General features: G+C 39.4%; 1 protein-coding gene across 2 annotated transcripts in view; it reads right to left on the bottom strand.

Annotated features, from left to right (window-relative positions):
- Positions 1–12402: 12402 nt before the first annotated feature.
- Positions 12403–19215, bottom strand: part of LOC136857092 (putative RNA polymerase II subunit B1 CTD phosphatase RPAP2) — an 82232-nt gene continuing 75419 nt past the window's right edge. For both annotated transcript variants that reach the window (XM_067135480.2, XM_067135481.2), the window contains one exon: positions 12403–12861. In XM_067135480.2, coding sequence (XP_066991581.2) covers positions 12657–12861 — 205 coding nt within the window. In that variant the 3' untranslated portion in view covers positions 12403–12656. The remainder of the gene's footprint in view (positions 12862–19215) is intronic.

The raw sequence follows: 19215 nt of genomic DNA, 5'->3' as shown, positions 1-19215 counted from the left end.
TTTCAACCTGCAGTCAGCATACATTTTTGTTATGGTGAAGGTTGTTCCTAAGTCACGTGCATATACCTCTGTTTACAACTAAGTAACAACGGGGAACAACATGAATATACCATTTTCATAATGAAAAGGGGTTTGAAGTTAAGGTGTGTAAAGTGTTCTTTAAGAATATTTTGCAATTATCAGATGGCAGATTACAAGGGTTCTTTTGCAAAAAGTTATGCAATAAAAGGGGCATATGCCCAGTTAAAAACAGAACACCAATGGAAAAAGCGGTTGAGGTAGAGAACTTCATAAAACATTTTCCAGCATATCAGAGCCATTATGCTTGAATTAATAAAAGTGTGGATCGGAACTATTTCTCACCAGACCTTAGTCTGGGGAAGTTACATAATTTATATCGAGCTGAGCATAGTGACCTGGTCTCGTACTATATTTTTGGTCATATTTTTAATACATGAATTAATCTGTCATTTCATCCTCCTGTAAGTGATTCTTGTCAAAAATTTGACTTCTATAAAATCAAACGATGCAGCCAACACTGCAGATGAGAAGGCTAAATGAGGACATGAGAGAGAGTTCCATGAACGGAAGCCTGAGAGCGTGCAGGCAGAAATACATTGGGATTCAGAAAAAGGGATGCATCCAAACAGTGATAAGACCGATATTAAGTTTTATTTGATGAAGACTTTACTGACACTAGTACTTACAACAGGTATCTGGTATTACAAGAGACAATTGTAGGTGTACTGCCTTGGAATATACGACTTATGCACCAACAAAGCTATCATGTAAGTGTGTATGCAATGAATGCGAAGCGTCCTAAGGACTGCAAGAGATTGGACTGAGCCCCCTACATTACATTAAAAATAATGTCAAAACAGAGACTGATTATGAACTCAGATCAATGTAGAAGCCAAAATTGTAATATAAAAATTGCCTTATTGTGTTAGTTTATGGTTCTTCATCCAGACTTCACACCGAAAGAAATCCGCCATAAATTCTTTTTTTTTTTTTTTTTTTTTTTTTTTTTGCTAGGGGCTTTACGTCGCACCGACACAGATAGGTCTTATGGCGACGATGGGATAGGAAAGGCCTAGGAGTTGGAAGGAAGCGGCCGTGGCCTTAATTAAGGTACAGCCCCAGCATTCGCCTGGCCATAAATTCTTAGTTAGTGGGCATTCATACCTAGCGCATGACCAGGAATTAGGTATCATCTCATAAAAAACAAGAAATTTCACCCTAACATATATACACCCTCCGACTGGATGAATGTCATTAGTTCATTACCACTGCACTGCACAAAAAAAAAAAAAAAACCCATTCACCAATATACCTACGACAAGGAATGACTTCATGTCCACATTACGTGTAGAGAAAGACATAAGTGAGCGAAAAGAGTCTACACAAAATTCCGGGGTTCAGTAGCTGAATATACAATGTCTTCTCTATATATCTTCATGTCTCCATACAATGTAATACAGTATATGTATTTCAATGAGCCAGATGTTCCATTTGTTGAAATAAGTTTTGCAAAATATAGGTTGAAAGTAACTGAGGACTCTGGACTTGCTTTATCCTAATGGGCATGCTATTAGTGAGTTGGAAAAGAAAGATTTAATGACCTTACTGCAATATGTACCCTCTTTTTTATCATGGTTATTGAAAATGAAAACCTACAACCTGCTTTCCAGTCAGTCACCGGGTCAGAGATGGAATGAATGAAGCCCCCATCTTGCAGTGAGGATAGGAATTCTGCCGGCTGCTAAAGTCTGTCACACTCCTTGGGGGCAATGATTAATGACTGAAAGATGAAATGAAATGATAGTGGAAAGTGTTGCTGGAATGAAAGATGATAGGAAAAACTGGAGTACCAGGAGAAAAACCTTAGCTTTTTCCAGCACAAGTCTCACATCGAGTGACCAGGATTTAAACCACAGACCCCAGCGGTGAGAGGCAGACGCGCTGCCGCCTGAGCCATGGAGGCTCTACCATGGTTATTATCATACCTTAAATATATCTATACTGCAGTATGCAGACACTATTCCTATAAATGATGATGCTGATGACTAAGATTTTTTTCCTTGCTAGTGGCTTTACGTCGCACCGACACAGATAGGTCTTATGGCGACGATGGGATAGGAAAGGCCTAGGAGTTGGTTGGAAGCGGCCGTGGCCTTAATTAAGGTAAAGCCCCAGCATCTGCCTGGTGTGAAACTGGGAAACAACGGAAAACCATCTTCAGTGCTATCGACAGGGATTTGAACCCACTATCTCCCTGATGCAAGCTCTCAGCCGCGCACCCCTAACCACATGGCCAACTCGCCCGGTATGACTAAGATTAATGCCATGTGTATATGTTGTCAAATGTTGAATTAAATTTGTATTTTGTGAGCTTGCATTCAGGAGATAATGGGTTTGAACCAGTGGCGGCGATAAGGACCCTGCAGACCCTGCAGGGCGGGGGAGGCCCATGATTGTTTCTTAATTCAGTAGCTGAAGAGTGATTTTACATATTGATAAAGCTACAGCACACAACACAGAATTATTTATATTACAGGATGTTATTCCAAACTTAGGTCGTCATAGTGCAGAGCTTCTCTCGTCAATAGGAGTACGGTAGTTATTTCTGAAAAAATGTGGGTTTCCCAACTTGTTCCAATAATAACCATCCCTTGATGCCACTCGCAATAATCAACAAGGCTTTTGAAATAATTGGCCAATTCTGAGAACCCAGCAGTCTATACAATATTAAACAGAAGGAAGGATCCACCTTTCAATACTCCGTTGTTAAGATGAACCAAATAGAAGTTACAACCTGTTCATTTGGGACTGGTTTCAACACATTTGAAGTGTCATCATAAGCCAATGAGCAAAGCAGTGCAAAAATTAAGTCATAAAGGTCTAAAAACAACTAACACAATGATCTCAGGCAAAAAATTAACACTATTTTGTGCCGAAGCAATTCCAGTTGATGTTCATAACACAACGATCACAGTCAAAAGAGTAAAAAGAACACTACTGCATTTGTGCTATGTGGCGTGTCTTCAAAATAATCCCAAGTCCAACACTTACATTGCGTTTCAGACATCATCTGAAAGGTATCGCATAGAATTAGACCAATTAAGTATTGCACAGTCGTATGCCGAAGTATCTGATTATGACGGGAATACTCTATAATATTGTAAGGGATTCTTTCCTTCGTCACCGTCATGGCAGTACATACAAGCATTGATCAAATGGGTATTGAATGTGGGGTCTGTTAAATTTAGTGATAAGGATGTACGAGGACGGTTTGAAAAGTTCTCGGAATCACCGCTAGATGTCAGTGCTAGAGCAACGAGGTTCCCGCGCAATAATCACATATCTTTTGTGAGTGAACACGTGGTGCGTCAGTGCTCTAGCTGCAGGAGTGTGGTAGTGACGATTCTTTGTTGTTGTTCCCGCGTAGTGATTTGTGACAATGGAAAAAAACTGAGATTCGAGCAGTGATTAAATACTTTGTAAAGAAAGGTATGAAAGCAAAGGAAATTCATGCCGACTTTCAGAACACACTGGGGGACTCTCTGCTCCTTCATTTTCAACTGTTGCCAAGTGGACCAGCGAGTTTAAATTTGGTCGGGAGAGCTTGGATGATGATCCGCGTAGTGGACGGCCAAAAAGTGTTACGACCCCAGAATTTATCGCAAAAGTGCATAAAATGGTCATGGAGGATCGTCGACTGAAAGTGCGGGAGATTGCTGAAGCTGTAGGGATGTCTTCTGAACGGGTATATTATATTTTAACCGAAGAATTGGGTATGAAAAAATTATCCGCAAGATGGGTGCCGTGGCTCTTGACATTGGACAATAAACGCACCAGATTGGAAATGCCCAAACAAAGTCTGGCCCGTTTTCAGTGCAACCAACAAGATTTTTTGCGCCGGTTTGTGACTACAGATGAAACTTGGGTCCACTACTATACCCCAGAGACAAAACAGCAGTCAGAGCAGCGGAAACATGCTGATTCACCACCACCAAAGAAAGCAAAGGCAGTGCGTTCGGCCAGAAAGGTCATGGCCTCAGTTTTCTGGGATGCAAAAAACATTGTACTGATAGATTATCTTCCTACTGGCCAAACAATTATGCGGCAATACTATGCCAACCTCCTAGACCAACTACAGGAAAAGATACGCGAAACAAGGCCTGGTTTGGCAAGGAAAAGGGTCATCTTTCATCAGGACAACGCTCCTCCGCACACAAGTGTTACTGCCATGGCAAAACTTCATGAACTGGGGTACGAGTTGTTGCCACATCCACTTTATTCACCTGATTTGGCACCATCAGACTTCTATCTATTCCCCAAGCTGAAAATTTTTCTCAGTGGACGGAGATTTTCTACAAGGGAAGAACTGACAGCCGAATTGGAGAGGTATTTTGCAGGCCTGGAGGAATCTCATTTTTGAGATGGGATCAAGGCATTGGAACATCGCTAGACCAAATGCATTAGTCTACAGGGAGACTATGTTGAAAAATAAAAGCAGTTCCACCGAGGTAAGATACTTAATTCTAGTACATTCCGAGAACTTTTCAAAACACCTACGTAGGACGTACAGTAGCCGCCAGTTTCTGTATTTAGCCCACTCATTCGTGTACTTACCGCTGCATACAATACCAGAATGTGTATCCTTTATAACAGACCTTGATAGAAATGAACGGCCTAGTCCTTTGTTGACACACATTTACAGAATGGAGAACGCTCATGGTTGGCTAATTGCCTACTCCACACAAACAACATTCAGCTCCGTCTACTTGTGAACCTATGACACGCTGCTCGCTATACAATTCGGAGACAACGGTCTCGAGATCTCTCAACATTTCTTGCGAGGAATAGTGCCTGCGCTAGTCTTGAGAAATCACGAGACCTCGTCTCAGACTGCCCATCTCTACCTTCAGCGATATTGTGTGTTTTTCAGTGCCGGATCATCCCAGAAGAATTTTTGCTGACGTGTTTTACTTCTTTTGAATAAACAACACAGCGGACTGTGCTATGTGGCACCTCTTCAAAATAAGCTACATTAGCGACTTACGTTGTGTTTCGGACATAGTCTTAAAATTGTCGCGTACAATTAGACAATTGCACTGTCATATACCGAAGTACCTAATTACGACGTGAATACTCTAACATATTACGGAATTACTTCTTCTGTCACCAAAATATTGCTAAACACAAGCAGTGGTAATATGATATTGAATGTAGGGTCTAATAACGATGTACATCTACCCGTAGGATGCTAAAGGGTTTATTGTGTCACCTATTCAATACATTATACATTTTTAAAGACTTAGGAATTTATTATTAAATCCATTTGAGACATGTTTCGCCCTTCATTGAGGGCATCATCAGTCATAGTATCTCCTCAAGGCATAAATCAGGTACCTGATTAGTAATTAAATTGTAAACATTAAGATACATTATAATGGAAGTTAAGCAAAAAAGAAAAACATGTTCAGTGATGATACAGTTAAACAATATAAGTTTATAGACACAGTAGTCGGCACCAATGCGTAAAATCACTGGGTATTTTAGCAGAGTCCAGCTGTGGTGGTCCAAAGAATAATTGACGCTACTCATTAGAAAATTATAGGAAATTATAAAGTTTATACATATATTTACATTTAAACAGTTAAGGGGAGAAAGGGTATAAAGTATCTGGCGTCAGTGTTCATGACACTAATTACTGCCGTTGGTTGAACGATTACAGGTTGACAGGGTAACTATACAGTAAATTTACAATATTCAATTGAACAGTTGAGAAATCACCTCCCCCATTCCCAACAATTCCCCCACACGCAATGCAGCAAGTCCATACCTCCTCCCACCCAAGCACTTCCCCCTCCACCACAATCCCATCGATACAATACGAGAAATAAAAACCACATGACCACCAAAAACACAACACACAACACCCAACACAAGCAAATAACATTTCAACTGCATTAGTAAAAAGACATCAACACTATCCATGTAATTTTCGAGTTCATACACTACCCCCCACCCCCTCTCTCCTTTTTCAACCAACACCTCCAACACATTACAAGCTCACCCCTCCACTCTAACTACCTCCATTCTGTCTGCTCTCCTCTGCGCATGAACTCCGCCCATACTCCTCCCTCCCAAAGCTCCCCACCCCCCGCCGCCAAACACATGTGCGTATCACCGGCTGAGCCTCCTTCATAGTCAATCAACACTCACCAACAAAAAGCTTCTCAGTGACACATCAGGTATGTAACACAATATTTACTCTTCTTTACTTACCAATATCTTTTCTTTACACACCAATTAATAATAATAACATCTCGATTACAGATAACTTCCACTTCATACAACACAACTTTTAACAACACGCTAGAATCCAGCACACACCGGCACGAACATGGCGTGCCACTATGGCTCCTCTTCACAAACAGAAAAAGAAGATGCCTTGTCCCAGCTATGATGCTCTGACTCTGTAGTAATGTACTTTTAATCCCTCCACTGCGGATTATACCATAAACAACTCCATTCTATTTCACCAGGCCAGCAGCACAACACAATAACTTCATCCCGAGGTCCTTCATGTTTTCATTTACGGAATAATATCAATTTAAAGTCTCACTAGCATCTCATACTGATGTTTTCACATAGTATTCAAAGCTATATGAAGTTAACAGAACTAAAAAGTGAAAGACTAACTCGCAACATATTCCCAGTAAATACAATTACCAACAAATAACTGCCATCATTGTTGCCATTCAAATGCACCGTGTACTCATTGACACACAATGAGTCCCCGTCCATGCCAATCAAATTCACCATACTTACTAAGCCATATTCATGAAGCCGGCACTTCAACCAGACAACTTCCAGTATAACAATGCCTACAGAATCTCATTCGACATTCTTTAAAAAACGGAGGAATATTTTACCCTGCCCCCTGTGGTTATAAACTAAGGTTGGACCACTCTGCATATTACTGATGTGTTAATGCTGCAATCGTCAACCAATGACTAAAACAATGGGACGCACTTGATGCCAGACATTTTATATCCTTTCTCACCAAGCTGCTCTCTTGTAAATATGTACTGTATATAAGGTTGTAATTTCTCAACTGTTCAATTGGATATTGTAAATTTACTGTATAGTTACCCTGTCAACCTGTAATTGTTCAACCAACGGCAGTAATTAGTGTCATGAACACTGACGCCAGATACTTTATACCCTTTCTCCCCTAACTGTTTAAATGTAAATATATGTATAAACATTATAATTTCCTACAATTTTCTAATGAGTAGCATCAATTATTCTTCGGACCACCACTGCTGGACTCTGCTAAAATACCCAGCGATTTTATGCATTGGTGCTGACTACTGTGTCTATAAACTTATATTGTTTAACTGTATCATCACTGAACATGTTTTTCTCTTTTGCTTAACTTTCGCATTGTAATGTATCTTAATATTTACAATTTAATTACTAATCAGGTACCTGATTTATGCCTTGAGGAGGTACTATAACTGATGATGCCCTCAATGAAGGGTGAAACATGTCTCAAATGGATTTAATAATAAATTCCTAAGTGTTTAAAAATTTATAATGTATTGAATAGGTGACACAATAAACCCTTTAGCATCCTACATTCAGTATCTTCAGTATGGATTAACAATGATATTTATCACCTGCAACGTACATCTAGCTGTCCAAATAAGTTGGGCAAACTCAGGGATTGTAAATTACACATTCCACTCATGCGTAACGGTGGTTGCATATGCAGCAAGGTGCATCTCGCCTCATCTCGAGTAATGCACGCCTTAGTATCCAAGGTGGGTTGGTGTACCTACAGAAGCCACCACTTTCTGTACTTAGCCTATTCATTCGTGTACTTGCCGCTGCACACAATGCCAGAATGCGTATCCTTTATAATTATGTTATACTCCCTCAAAATAGACACCGGTAGAAACAAACGTTCTAGTCGTTTATTGACACGTATTTACGGAATAGAGAAGGCGCATGGTTTGCTATTCACATACTCGGCATAAACAACATTCAGCTCCGTGTACCCGCAGGCCTTTGACACGCTTTTCGCCACACAATGCGGGGAAAACACTCTCGAGATCTCTCGAAATTTCTCGCGAGAAATAGGGCCTGCGCTAGTCTCAAGAAATTATTATTTATAAATTTCATTTTCCGTATTGACAGATTCAAAGTATAGATAAGGAAAGTGTTTTTCCACCAATCAATACACAATTTATTTTAATACATTAAACTAGTACCGGTTTCGGCTCTTTAACGGCCATCATCAGCTAGTACATGATTTGTTTCCAGCCATTAGACAATTCACAAGTTGTTATTGTATTAGACATCCGGATGTCTAATGGGGGATGGAAATGTATACAGTAGCATGTAATTAAAATATCAGTAGTCAAGGTAAAAAGTTACAATAAGTTAGAACATGAGTATGTAGGACATATTAAAACATATGGGTCATAATATAAAACACTTAAAAAGTTTTAACACATTAAAATTTGGTAAGTATAGGTAGTAGAACACAACAAGCCTTCAAACACATCGGCACAAGACTTCCACAACAACTAAAACTACAACCACAAACGTAGACGAGAGAGGTGTTGCCACCAACTACTTCTAATTCAAACTCAAGACCTGCTGTTTACTATATGAAAACTTACCAGAGTACATCACAAGTTGGAATATATAACACAATATAAAAAATTTCTTCATGACAACGGTCCATATCAATATGACGCATACCAGCTTCAGAACTTTCTCGAAGATTACCATACACAGCTAAAATCAACATAACATAAAAGCAAAGGAACTACACAGAAGAAAGAAGAATGGAACCTATGTAACATGAACTAAAAAATTTTTAACAAGTGTCTACCTCTACTTACCAAATTTTAATGTGTTAAAACTTTTTAAGTGTTTTATATTATGACCCATATGTTTTAATATGTCCTACATACTCATGTTCTAACTTATTGTAACTTTTTACCTTGACTACTGATATTTTAATTACATGCTACTGTATACATTTCCATCCCCCATTAGACATCCGGATGTCTAATACAATAACAACTTGTGAATTGTCTAATGGCTGGAAACAAATCATGAACTAGCTGATGATGGCCGTTAAAGAGCCGAAACCGGTACTAGTTTAATGTATTAAAATAAATTGTGTATTGATTGGTTGAAAAACACTTTTCTTATCTATACTTTAGTCTCAAGAAATCTCGTCTCAGACTGCCCATCACTACCGATTACACTACCTTGCATCAGATTTTCAAGCGCACATATCTTCCAGTTGCCATTGCCACAAACCAGAGTACTGAGGGGTGCTGATACCCTCAATTATTCTCTTCTTCCAGTCTTCTCCTTCCGTACTAATCTCATCACCTGATATAGCCATCTAGCTCCATGGCTAAATGGTTAGCTTGCTAGCCTTTGGTCCAGAGGGTCCCGAGTTAGATTCCTTAGGAGTTGGATGTTTGTGCCGTCTTTAGCATTAGAATTAATCTCAAGTAGGGTTCCCTCCTCACAGACGTGCAGGTCCTGTATAAGACATCAACTCAAAAGACTTGCACCAGGCCTCCCATTATTATTACACAATACAGATATTTCCCCACCTTTCCAGCTGCTCTCACCATCTCCACACTCACCTCATACAAACCTGGTACCTTCCCTTCATTCATCTTTCTCCAGTGTTATGGCCATTTCCATTTGTAGTTCATCTTCGTCCTTCTCCATCATGTAAAGTATTTCAGTGTGAGATTGATACAACATATTTTAGTCATAAGAATAGATAATAACACACACCCATACTTTTCCAGAAAAGTAAATATATGTAGAGTTATGTCAACAGTCAAACTTATTTGACTCTTAAGGGTTAAAGCCAAATGAAGTTTTAAAAAAATCTACATTTTAGCATTAATATTCTTGTGTTACTCACTCTGAATATGGTGTGTCTATAAATTAAATACATTCCCAAATGTTAGACCAATTTCAAGTGCATTTCAAAATACACATGGCTCTACCAAGCTTTCCATTTCAATCCTGTTATATTTTCAACAAATTTCACTTCCTGCTTTAATGGGGTACTCATCAGTTGGTCGTGGTGGTGGTGGTATTATTGTTTTAAAGGGAAGCACGTTGGGGAAACCATCCCCTCACATATCAGTTATGAATGTCTCATGTTCCTTTTAACTCTGAATCATTACAATGAGGAAGAAGGGAAAAATTTATATCACTCAAATACTGACACATTTACAAGAGCTGAATAGAATTGATTTGCTGGACTACATTAATCATTAAGGAATGATTATATACAATATATTTAATTTATCATAAAACACAGTATTTTTGGTGATGCAATATAGCTGCAGCACCTGGCATGTTTTAATGAATTTTATTTGTAGCTGGTGTGAATCACAAATATTAAGAAGAGAAATGATTCAAAAGAGAAGTAATGTTCCCTTATTCATATAAGAAATTACCAGAAATGATTTTGTTATTCCAAAGAAAACAACTATCAATGTGACAGATATATTTACTGATATTGTATGCACAACAGAATGTCAGAAATAGAGGTGGTGTAATGATATGATTTTAGTAACTTCTGATGGTAAGAAATCATCATCTTACCTTGTGCTTCAATTTAAAATGATACTGAAATGCTAGTTTCAAAACATAATGAATTTTTTCCCTATAAAATCAATGGGCATATCCCTTGTACATGACTACATCAACATGGTCTGGAGTAATTGTGTTTAAGCTTCAATGTCCAGTTCTTCTCATGATGGACATATTGTAGACGCGTAACAGAAAAATGAAGCAGTTGTTAGTCAATTTAAATACTGGTTTTGGGAGTTATTCATGATGTGAAATTCATACTAAAACTGTAAGTCATTAATAATGACAACATATGGAAGCAGCATCAAAACTGGATAGCAGAAAGTGTGCCTAAACTTACCCATATGCCTTCCACACGTGGAGCTACCTCAGAGCCATATCAAATTGCTCTGTAAGTCCCTTCCCACAAAATTTAATGTTGTGTCAGATATGGTGCTACTTTGAAGAGACCAGTAATGAATATGTATTCTACAAGTATCCTACCAGCTGCATATGGTGCTGCATGCAGGTTACAACTCTTCTGTGTATCCTTGTTCCTACAAATTGAGTCAGAGAAATAAGAAAAGAACAACACATAATAAGAACACAATGGCAGGTCAGTGTGAGAAGAGGGAGCAACAGAAATAGGAGACGAGGAGGATGGAAACATAAAAAAAGGACAAGGACAATCTCCACATTCTCATGCACTGCCATCTTCAAATACATAGGCTCTCCCTTCATCAATCCCAGCTGTTCCACATCCATCTCCTCCCAGCTCCCGACGAGCCCACTTCTGCCTCCCAGCTTCATCAGAAGGGCGGGCATAAGACTCATTGGGGGCCATCTTGACAGACATTCAGTCTTCATGTGGGATAAGTGTAGGATAAGAAGGAAGACGAATAAGCATAGGAAAAGAGACTGCCATTGTGTTTGTCTTATTGTTATCTCTCTCTCTCTCTTGAGTTGACACTTGTTTGTTCCTTTACTATCTTACATTATTACCCCATTGGGATCCTTTCCTCCCTTTGTATTTGTCCAGTGTTCCTATTCTTTTACTGCCTGTATTTGTCATGTTTCTTCCCTTTACCTATACTTATATGGTTTTCTTCTTTTCCTACACTTATCCCACATCAAGGCTGAAGATCTGTCAAGATGCCCCCTCAATTAGTGTTGATGTCCACCAGTCTGATAAAGCTGGAGGGCAGAAGTGGGCTCATCAGAGGCTGAGAAGAGATGGATGTGTAGGAGCTGGGATTGATGAGGGGAGAAGGCAGTGTGTGAGGATGTGAAGATTGTCCTTGTCTGATATTCTGTTACTTCCTCTTTCCACACCGACCTACCATTGTGTTTGTTCTATTATGGGTGTTCCTATTCCCCTCCCCGTCTCTTCCTTCCCTCCTATGTAAAAGTAACCGATATTAGCAGTATAATAATACGTCTCCCGTGTCACTTAAATCACTGCTAAACATTATCAGAAAAAAAGAAAAACTGATCCTACGAAAATAACGTGAGAGTTACCACATTTTCTGCTGAAGAACATGAGACACTGACACTGCCGTTGCTGAGAGGTAGCTCTGTGTACAAAGTTTATTTACTAACGGCATCCAATATATATTCACCACTCAAATTGCTGAGGAATTTGGTCTCTTCTGTGTGCTCCATGTGCAAAAGACCTAACATACCTTTTTCGGCACATGGGGATGGGAATATCTTATTTTTGTTTACACATTCATACTAAATAAATTTTCACTTGAAACAATATCAATGAGGGAAAATCTTCCTTATTATTCATTATCAAAGTTATAAGAACGGTCTTCTTACACATTCAGTGGTACAGAAGTTATAGAATAAGATATACATATTTCTGTATGACTGAATAACATATTTATCTGTCGCATGAAATTCATTTTCTGCTGCTTTTTTTTTTTTTTCTTTCAGGGCTATAAGACCTTAAATGTTAATTATGAACAGAAACTGCACATAATTAATTCATGCAGACACACTTCAGGATCTTTTTACACTGTGAGTGGTTTATTAGTCTCCTCAGGTCTGTTCGATAAAGGCTGTTTTTGCAGGATATTGTCTATGTCAGTTAGCCATACCATAAGACGTTCAAGATACCCTCCATCTTGATTAAATGCCATCAGCATCATTGTTTGGTATTTGCTTGCTTGATCTGTATCGAGCATCATCTTCAGTCGCATGTCCCTGATAGTTAACCTGAAAGTATAAAGACAATGTATTATTGACTTAACAAAATATATTTCATAATTATACTTACTTAGATTAGGCTGTGTAGCCATTTCTTGATGGATGCAGTACTTTTGTAATTGTCTCTTGGTACAGGCCAGAGCAAAGTGTAGCTTCCACTGAAGTCCCAGTCTCATCCATGGCTGTGACAATATGGAAGTTGCTGGGGTATGAGGGGTGCTGAATAATAACATTCGGAGCACAAACAGTGTCTGAGTGTTATGAAAGGTGTTGCTCATAGGGTGAGTCGTGCTGCAATGGCACATTCTGGCCCAGTGAGGAAAGCAATGGCAAACTACCTCACTCCTCATCTTACCTAGTATGCCTCATTTGGGCTCTGCCATTGGTTTTTGCTGTTTCCCTATAACTGCATAGCCTTTGGTGGTGCTATTTGAGGATCCAACCAGCCTCTGGGCTGATGACCTAACAGACAGACAGATTAGGCTGAAAGGCTCGGATGGTAGAACGCAAGTTGCAGATTAGCTCCTGCATCTATCCAGTAATATTTGAAGGTACTCCAATATGCTAGGCATCTCTGTGTCTTCAAAAACCATAAAAGTATTAATTAATCCTACTGTAGTTCTAAAATTTCATAAATACATTATAATTTTTCGTTATTCATGGACAATGTGTTACATTATAACTCCGAGGTTCTACGTATCACAATTAACTATCTCCAACTATGTCTATAAAGTAGAATTTAGCAACTGTGAAGGTTCTGGTGAGGAATGTAGTAACAGTGATGATGACAATGCTCCAGTTGCTGATGAAGATTGGGGTAAACGGGAAGACTATGCATCATTTATTTAGTATATATTAGGTAGACATTCCCTCGGGTGGGGAAGCCTATTAACACCTAGAGGGCGTGTACCCAGGTGGCAAATAAGGGGTCCACAGATATGTGGGAAATGGACCCCGCAGATCAACAGGCAGTCCAATTCCTGGAGGCTTAATAATAGTGGGACACCCTCTCTCCAAGGGTCATAAATATGGAGGGCCCTAGCTCAGTATAATGAGTGAAGACCTCATCCATCTCTGCAGTGTAACAGTTAGTGCTATTAGCTGTTGTCCTTGGAGACCCGGGTTCGATTCCCGGTACTACCAGAGATTTAAGAATGGCAGGAGGGTTGGTACGTGGTTGAAACGGTAAATGCAGATCACCTCCATTGAGTGTGTGCCCGAAAAGAGCTGCACCACTTCGGAATGAGGACATGGGTTTACTTTACTTAGTGAAGACCTCAATGGCTTCTGCAGTAGAGAAAATAGCCTTTGGGTACAGGGTAAATAGCGAATCTGGTTCAACATGAGGAAAAGGTTGCTTGTCATCAGCGAAGGTGGAGAAGATGGACTTCAGTATGGCAGAGCTGATGGAGGAAGTAGCCCATTGTCCAGGATTAAGTGGACATTTCCTGACAGAGGTCAGCAGCCTCAGCAGTACCACGTAGTGGTGTGTATGGATGGAAAACGAGAGCGCATGTCTTGAGAATTGCGAGAACTTCTCAATGCGTTCCTTACAAAAGCATGTCTCATGGGACTCTTGAGAACATATGCACACTACTTACATCACGGTTACATGGCAAAATGAGAACAACAGGCTGAGTCATGAACAGAAGTTTGGCCTTCTATTCGCAGGGAATAATACACAAACAAGCTAAAAGAAGGTCTGCAACATCGCATTCAACACACGAAGAAAAATCAGACATTTTATTTAACCCTAATCATTTAGCTGGCAACCACACCCGGGTGGCTGGAGTGGGACACTGATGATGATGATGATTTAACTGGCGAGACTGCAATACAGTACTTTTAGTGCATTCTGATGGCTACCAAGAGGAAATCGTGGGCCTAGGAATATTTCTCGGATGTCCCAGAAAATAAACTGCAATGTTGTTTTTGTTCCTTTTGTCATTTTTGAGAATAAGCTGTCATATGTAAAGTTAAAAATTATTTGTATTTTCCTTTTTTTTTTCCAGCTAAGTAGTTACAATCATATACAAAGTTTGTAACCACAGGTTACTTAAAGGAAAGAGCAACAGACTTTATTCAATGGAAAACAATAAGTTTGTTTGTTGTTCTGCCAATAATTATTAAAAAGGCACAATAAACACTCTGGCAGAGAATGATTTAGTATCGCGTTAATGCACAGTGTCAAAGTCATGTTAGTTTAAAGACGTGCCAACAGTGGAAGTGTTTCAAGTTTTTTATGTTAAGTTTTTATGTACAAGCACTTAATTTTATATTTTCAAGACAAAGTGTTTTAAAAAGTGTAAGTAAGCAAGACCACGTCACCAGATTCTTCAAGCTAACATAACTGTACGATTCAATGTTAATGTTACCCAGTGTATAGCTATGTGTATAGATCTGCAGAATGCGTTATTTTCAATAAATGGGGAATAGTGGGAGTCTGTTCGAGCTAATGCAGAGTGGCCATTTGATTTGGTGGTTTCTGTGCCAGAAACACATAATAAACAATTCCCATTATATATGTACTATACATACTTCATAATAAATATTACGTCCATAAAAATAATGTTTTGCCTTTTTTTCCCCCAGCTAAGTAGTTACAATCATATACAAAGTTCATAAGAAAGACAATATAAACCACAGGTTACTTAAAGGGAAGAGCAACAGCTGTGAACTTGCATCTGGGAGATAGTGGGTTCGAACCCCACTGTCGGCAGCCCTGAAAATAGTTTTCGGGGTTTCACATTTTCACACCAGGCAAATGCTGGGGCTGTACCTTAGTGAAGGCCATGGCCACTTCCTTCCCATTCCTAGGCCTTTCCTATCCCATCCTCGCCATAAGACCTATCCGTGACAGTGCAACATAAAGCAAACAGCAAAAAGAAAAATAATGTTTTAATACAATATTTTAGTTTTGTACAATTTTGTGAGAAGTCCAACCGTCGATACGGATTTAATATGAGATACATAGTCTGTAATCACACATCCACTGTAGTGCAAATAGTGAAGTCCATCTTCACACGCTGCTTTGTACTCTGGTTCAACATGAGGGAAAGATTCCTTGTCATCAGCGAAGGTGGAGAAGATGGACTTCAGTATGGCAGAGCTGATGGAGGAAGAACTACTACGTTTAGCTGATAGCCCGTCTAATCCTCTATAAGGGTTAAAAAGAAATTACTGTTTGATTTAAATTTTTTTTTTTAAGACCATAGAAACTAAGTTTTGTTCTGTCATTCCTTTCTGTAAATAAGCAGTTGTGTTCATACGAATTTATAAGGTCAAAGCAAATATTCCACATGTTTCATCACAGATCAACCAAATAGGCGGTTTTTCAAAATAACCCAAATACTGTACCGCGCTTCGAGCAACAAGTTGGAAGTTCTGAATTTACCATTCATTGTAATTCGCTAATGCGCTCAAGGGAGTGCAGCACTATTCACTTTCTCTCGAGATGCTCTATGAGATTCAAGATTTTGGCTATATGCCTCAAGACTCTCAAGCAAGAGAAATTCCCATTCCAGCAGTGTGTGAAGATGGACTTCACTGGTGGCACCACAGTGGATGTGTGATTACGGACTACGAATCTCATGTTAAATGCGTATTGACAGTTGAACTTCTTACAAAATTGTTCAAAACTATTTAATACTCCTAATCAATACTATATAATTTACGTCCAATTAAGACGAAACTTCACACATAAATAGACATGTTTCGACCCCGCATTGGGTCATCCTCAGTAAAACATGTATAATGAATTAAAAAACATAGTCCAACTCATTGGCTGAATGGTCAGCGTTGAGGCCTTCGGTTCAGAGGGTCCCAAGTTCGATTCCCGGCCGGGTCGGGGATTTTAATCACTTTCAATTAATTCTTCTGGCCCGGGGACTGGGTGTTTGTGTTTGTCCCAACACTTTCCTCTTCATATTCACACAACACATTACACTACCACCCATCACAGAAACACGCAATAGTGATTACATCCCTTCATAAAAGGTTGGCATCAGGACGGGCATCCTGCCGTAAAACAAAGCCAGATCCACATGTGCGACATAGTTCGCACCCACAACCCCACAGGTGTGGGAAAAGCTGTAGGAAAATAAGAAGAATGAATGAATTTAAAAAACAGAGGAACACACAAAATGAAATGTTGATCGTTAAAACAGTCTTGAGCTGGAGGTCTTTCTATTTCAATGTTTTTGTTGTCCTTCAGTGTGGTTCAACTGGTATCTGTATACTGTTAGCTTAGTTGTTATGTTCCGACATGGGCTGATATGCATAAGCATTATTGAAGTTGAACCGTCTGATTTTTAGTCTGTAAAATAGAATAATATAAAACCTTTCAGCAAAATCCTATCTAAACATCTTCTTAGTGATAACCATCAAGTAGGCACATGCTTCAGAATTTTCCTGATCTCTGTGTTGTGTGAAGTCTGAAATTCTCTGAACTTTTCTTTCCTCTTTGCACTCCTTTCCAGATAATAAAATATATCAGTTATATCAGTTATACTTTCATCTACATTTACAGGCAAGTGCACCACACCCTTCTCTGCAGCAATGTTAATTAGGTGACAAGAACAGCCTATGATGATTATGTTACTATTTTCCTGTTTCAAAAATCCTGCCACTACCATTACTGGTGCATTATCAACACCAAGAGCATGGCAGTTTTTTAATGGAATCTGGAATTTCTGAAAAAGTTGAGAGCAAAAGATTGGCAATGTTAGCTCCAGTACCATCCCCTTCTAAATTAGGTACAGAGAGTAGACAACTCTGAATTTCATTGAGTTCAGGCCTAAAAAAATGTTACAACAATAGGATATATTTTCAAGTCGCTTTTATTGCTACCATCAGTAGCAACAGAAAATGTATTCACCTTTAAATGTGATACAAATTTTGTTCTTTCTTCCATGCACATTTCTGTAATGATAGCCCCTATTTTCATTCTAGCACCCCCATATTGTTTAGCGATTTCCAAATCAGGAGACATTTTGCAACTAATAGGCCCCGGGTGGTTGGCACAATTTACAGGCAGGTTATGTTCTACAACAACGGATGTAAATAAAGCCTCGGCATTCATCACAGGATTTACATCTTGGATTTTACATGATAAGTTCAGGTTCTGGTTTTTTTCTACACACTGGACACTCTCCTTATGTTTTTTCATTTGCACAAGTTTGAGTACATCGCACTACCCACCATGCACAACTGAAAAATCACACCTACACATAGTACAGAATGTGAACGTTAGCCCCTTTCTGGATTCACTGAAACATGGAAACTCTTCCCTATAAGCGCTTTTAACACTGCATCATATTTCGTTTTTGACATTTTGGCCAAAACAAAAATTAAGACATACAACCAAGAAGCACTACTATGTGACGTAGCATGAACACCTGTGCAGGTCCTGCTCTGGGTAGACATCCATGGCATGCTACTTCTGAGGTTAGGTTACTTGCTAGTGACTTCCACTTCCTATTATTATGCTATTTGTGTATTTGACTGCCTTACAGATCAAAGAGGAGCACATGGCTGGCCACCATGCCCTGTACTGCCATCCAGTTGTGATTATTAGAACTACAATCGACCAGCCATACTCAGCCGCATATCGATAGAACAAGGAACCACACGGGAGTTTAAAATAATTATCCTTGAAATTTTATGCCTCGTTTAAAATAATACGAAAATTACTGAAACTGCTCTGAAAATCGGGGTATCGGTCTCGGCGATCGGGAAGAACAATGAAAAATTGGGAGTCTCCCCATTAAATCAGGGAAGTTGGCACGTCTGCTAAAGGAATAGCCCTTTGCCTAAACATCACAAAAAAGAAATATGTATAACTGTAACCTTACAAACACTCCTAAGCCAAACCAAACCAAACTAGAGCCCCAATGAGCCTTCGCCTACCAAGTGACCACGGCTCAGCCCAAAGGCCTGCAGACTACGAGGTGACGCATAGTCAGTGTGACTAATCCTTTCGGCCGGTATTCCTGGTTCTCTAGATTGGGGTTACCATCTCACCATTCAATAGCTCTTCAATTAAGGTAATCGTAGGCTGAGTGGACCTCGAACTAACTCTCATATCCAGGTAAAAATGCCTGACCTGGCCGGGAATCGAACCTGGGCCCTCTGGGTGAGAGGCAGGCAAGTTAGATTGCGGGGCCGACTTCAAACATTAATTACCGGTACGCGAGTTTAAAATCTCGGCAAAAGTTCAATTACTGTAGCATTTTTCAGAACAGACATTTATGCGCAATTCCATTGTCATTTGTTTGTTTCTCATTGACCTCTCGCGGTGGACACGATTGAGCTGTGCACATGGCTGCCAACTTTTGAACTTATGAACTTGTGATTGTTGGTGAC

The sequence above is a fragment of the Anabrus simplex genome, chromosome 1 (assembly GCF_040414725.1).
Source record: "Anabrus simplex isolate iqAnaSimp1 chromosome 1, ASM4041472v1, whole genome shotgun sequence".
Classification (NCBI taxonomy): Eukaryota; Metazoa; Arthropoda; class Insecta; order Orthoptera; family Tettigoniidae; genus Anabrus; species Anabrus simplex.
The sequence above is the reverse complement of the archived record's forward strand: the minus strand, read 5'-3'. Positions and strand labels throughout refer to the sequence as shown.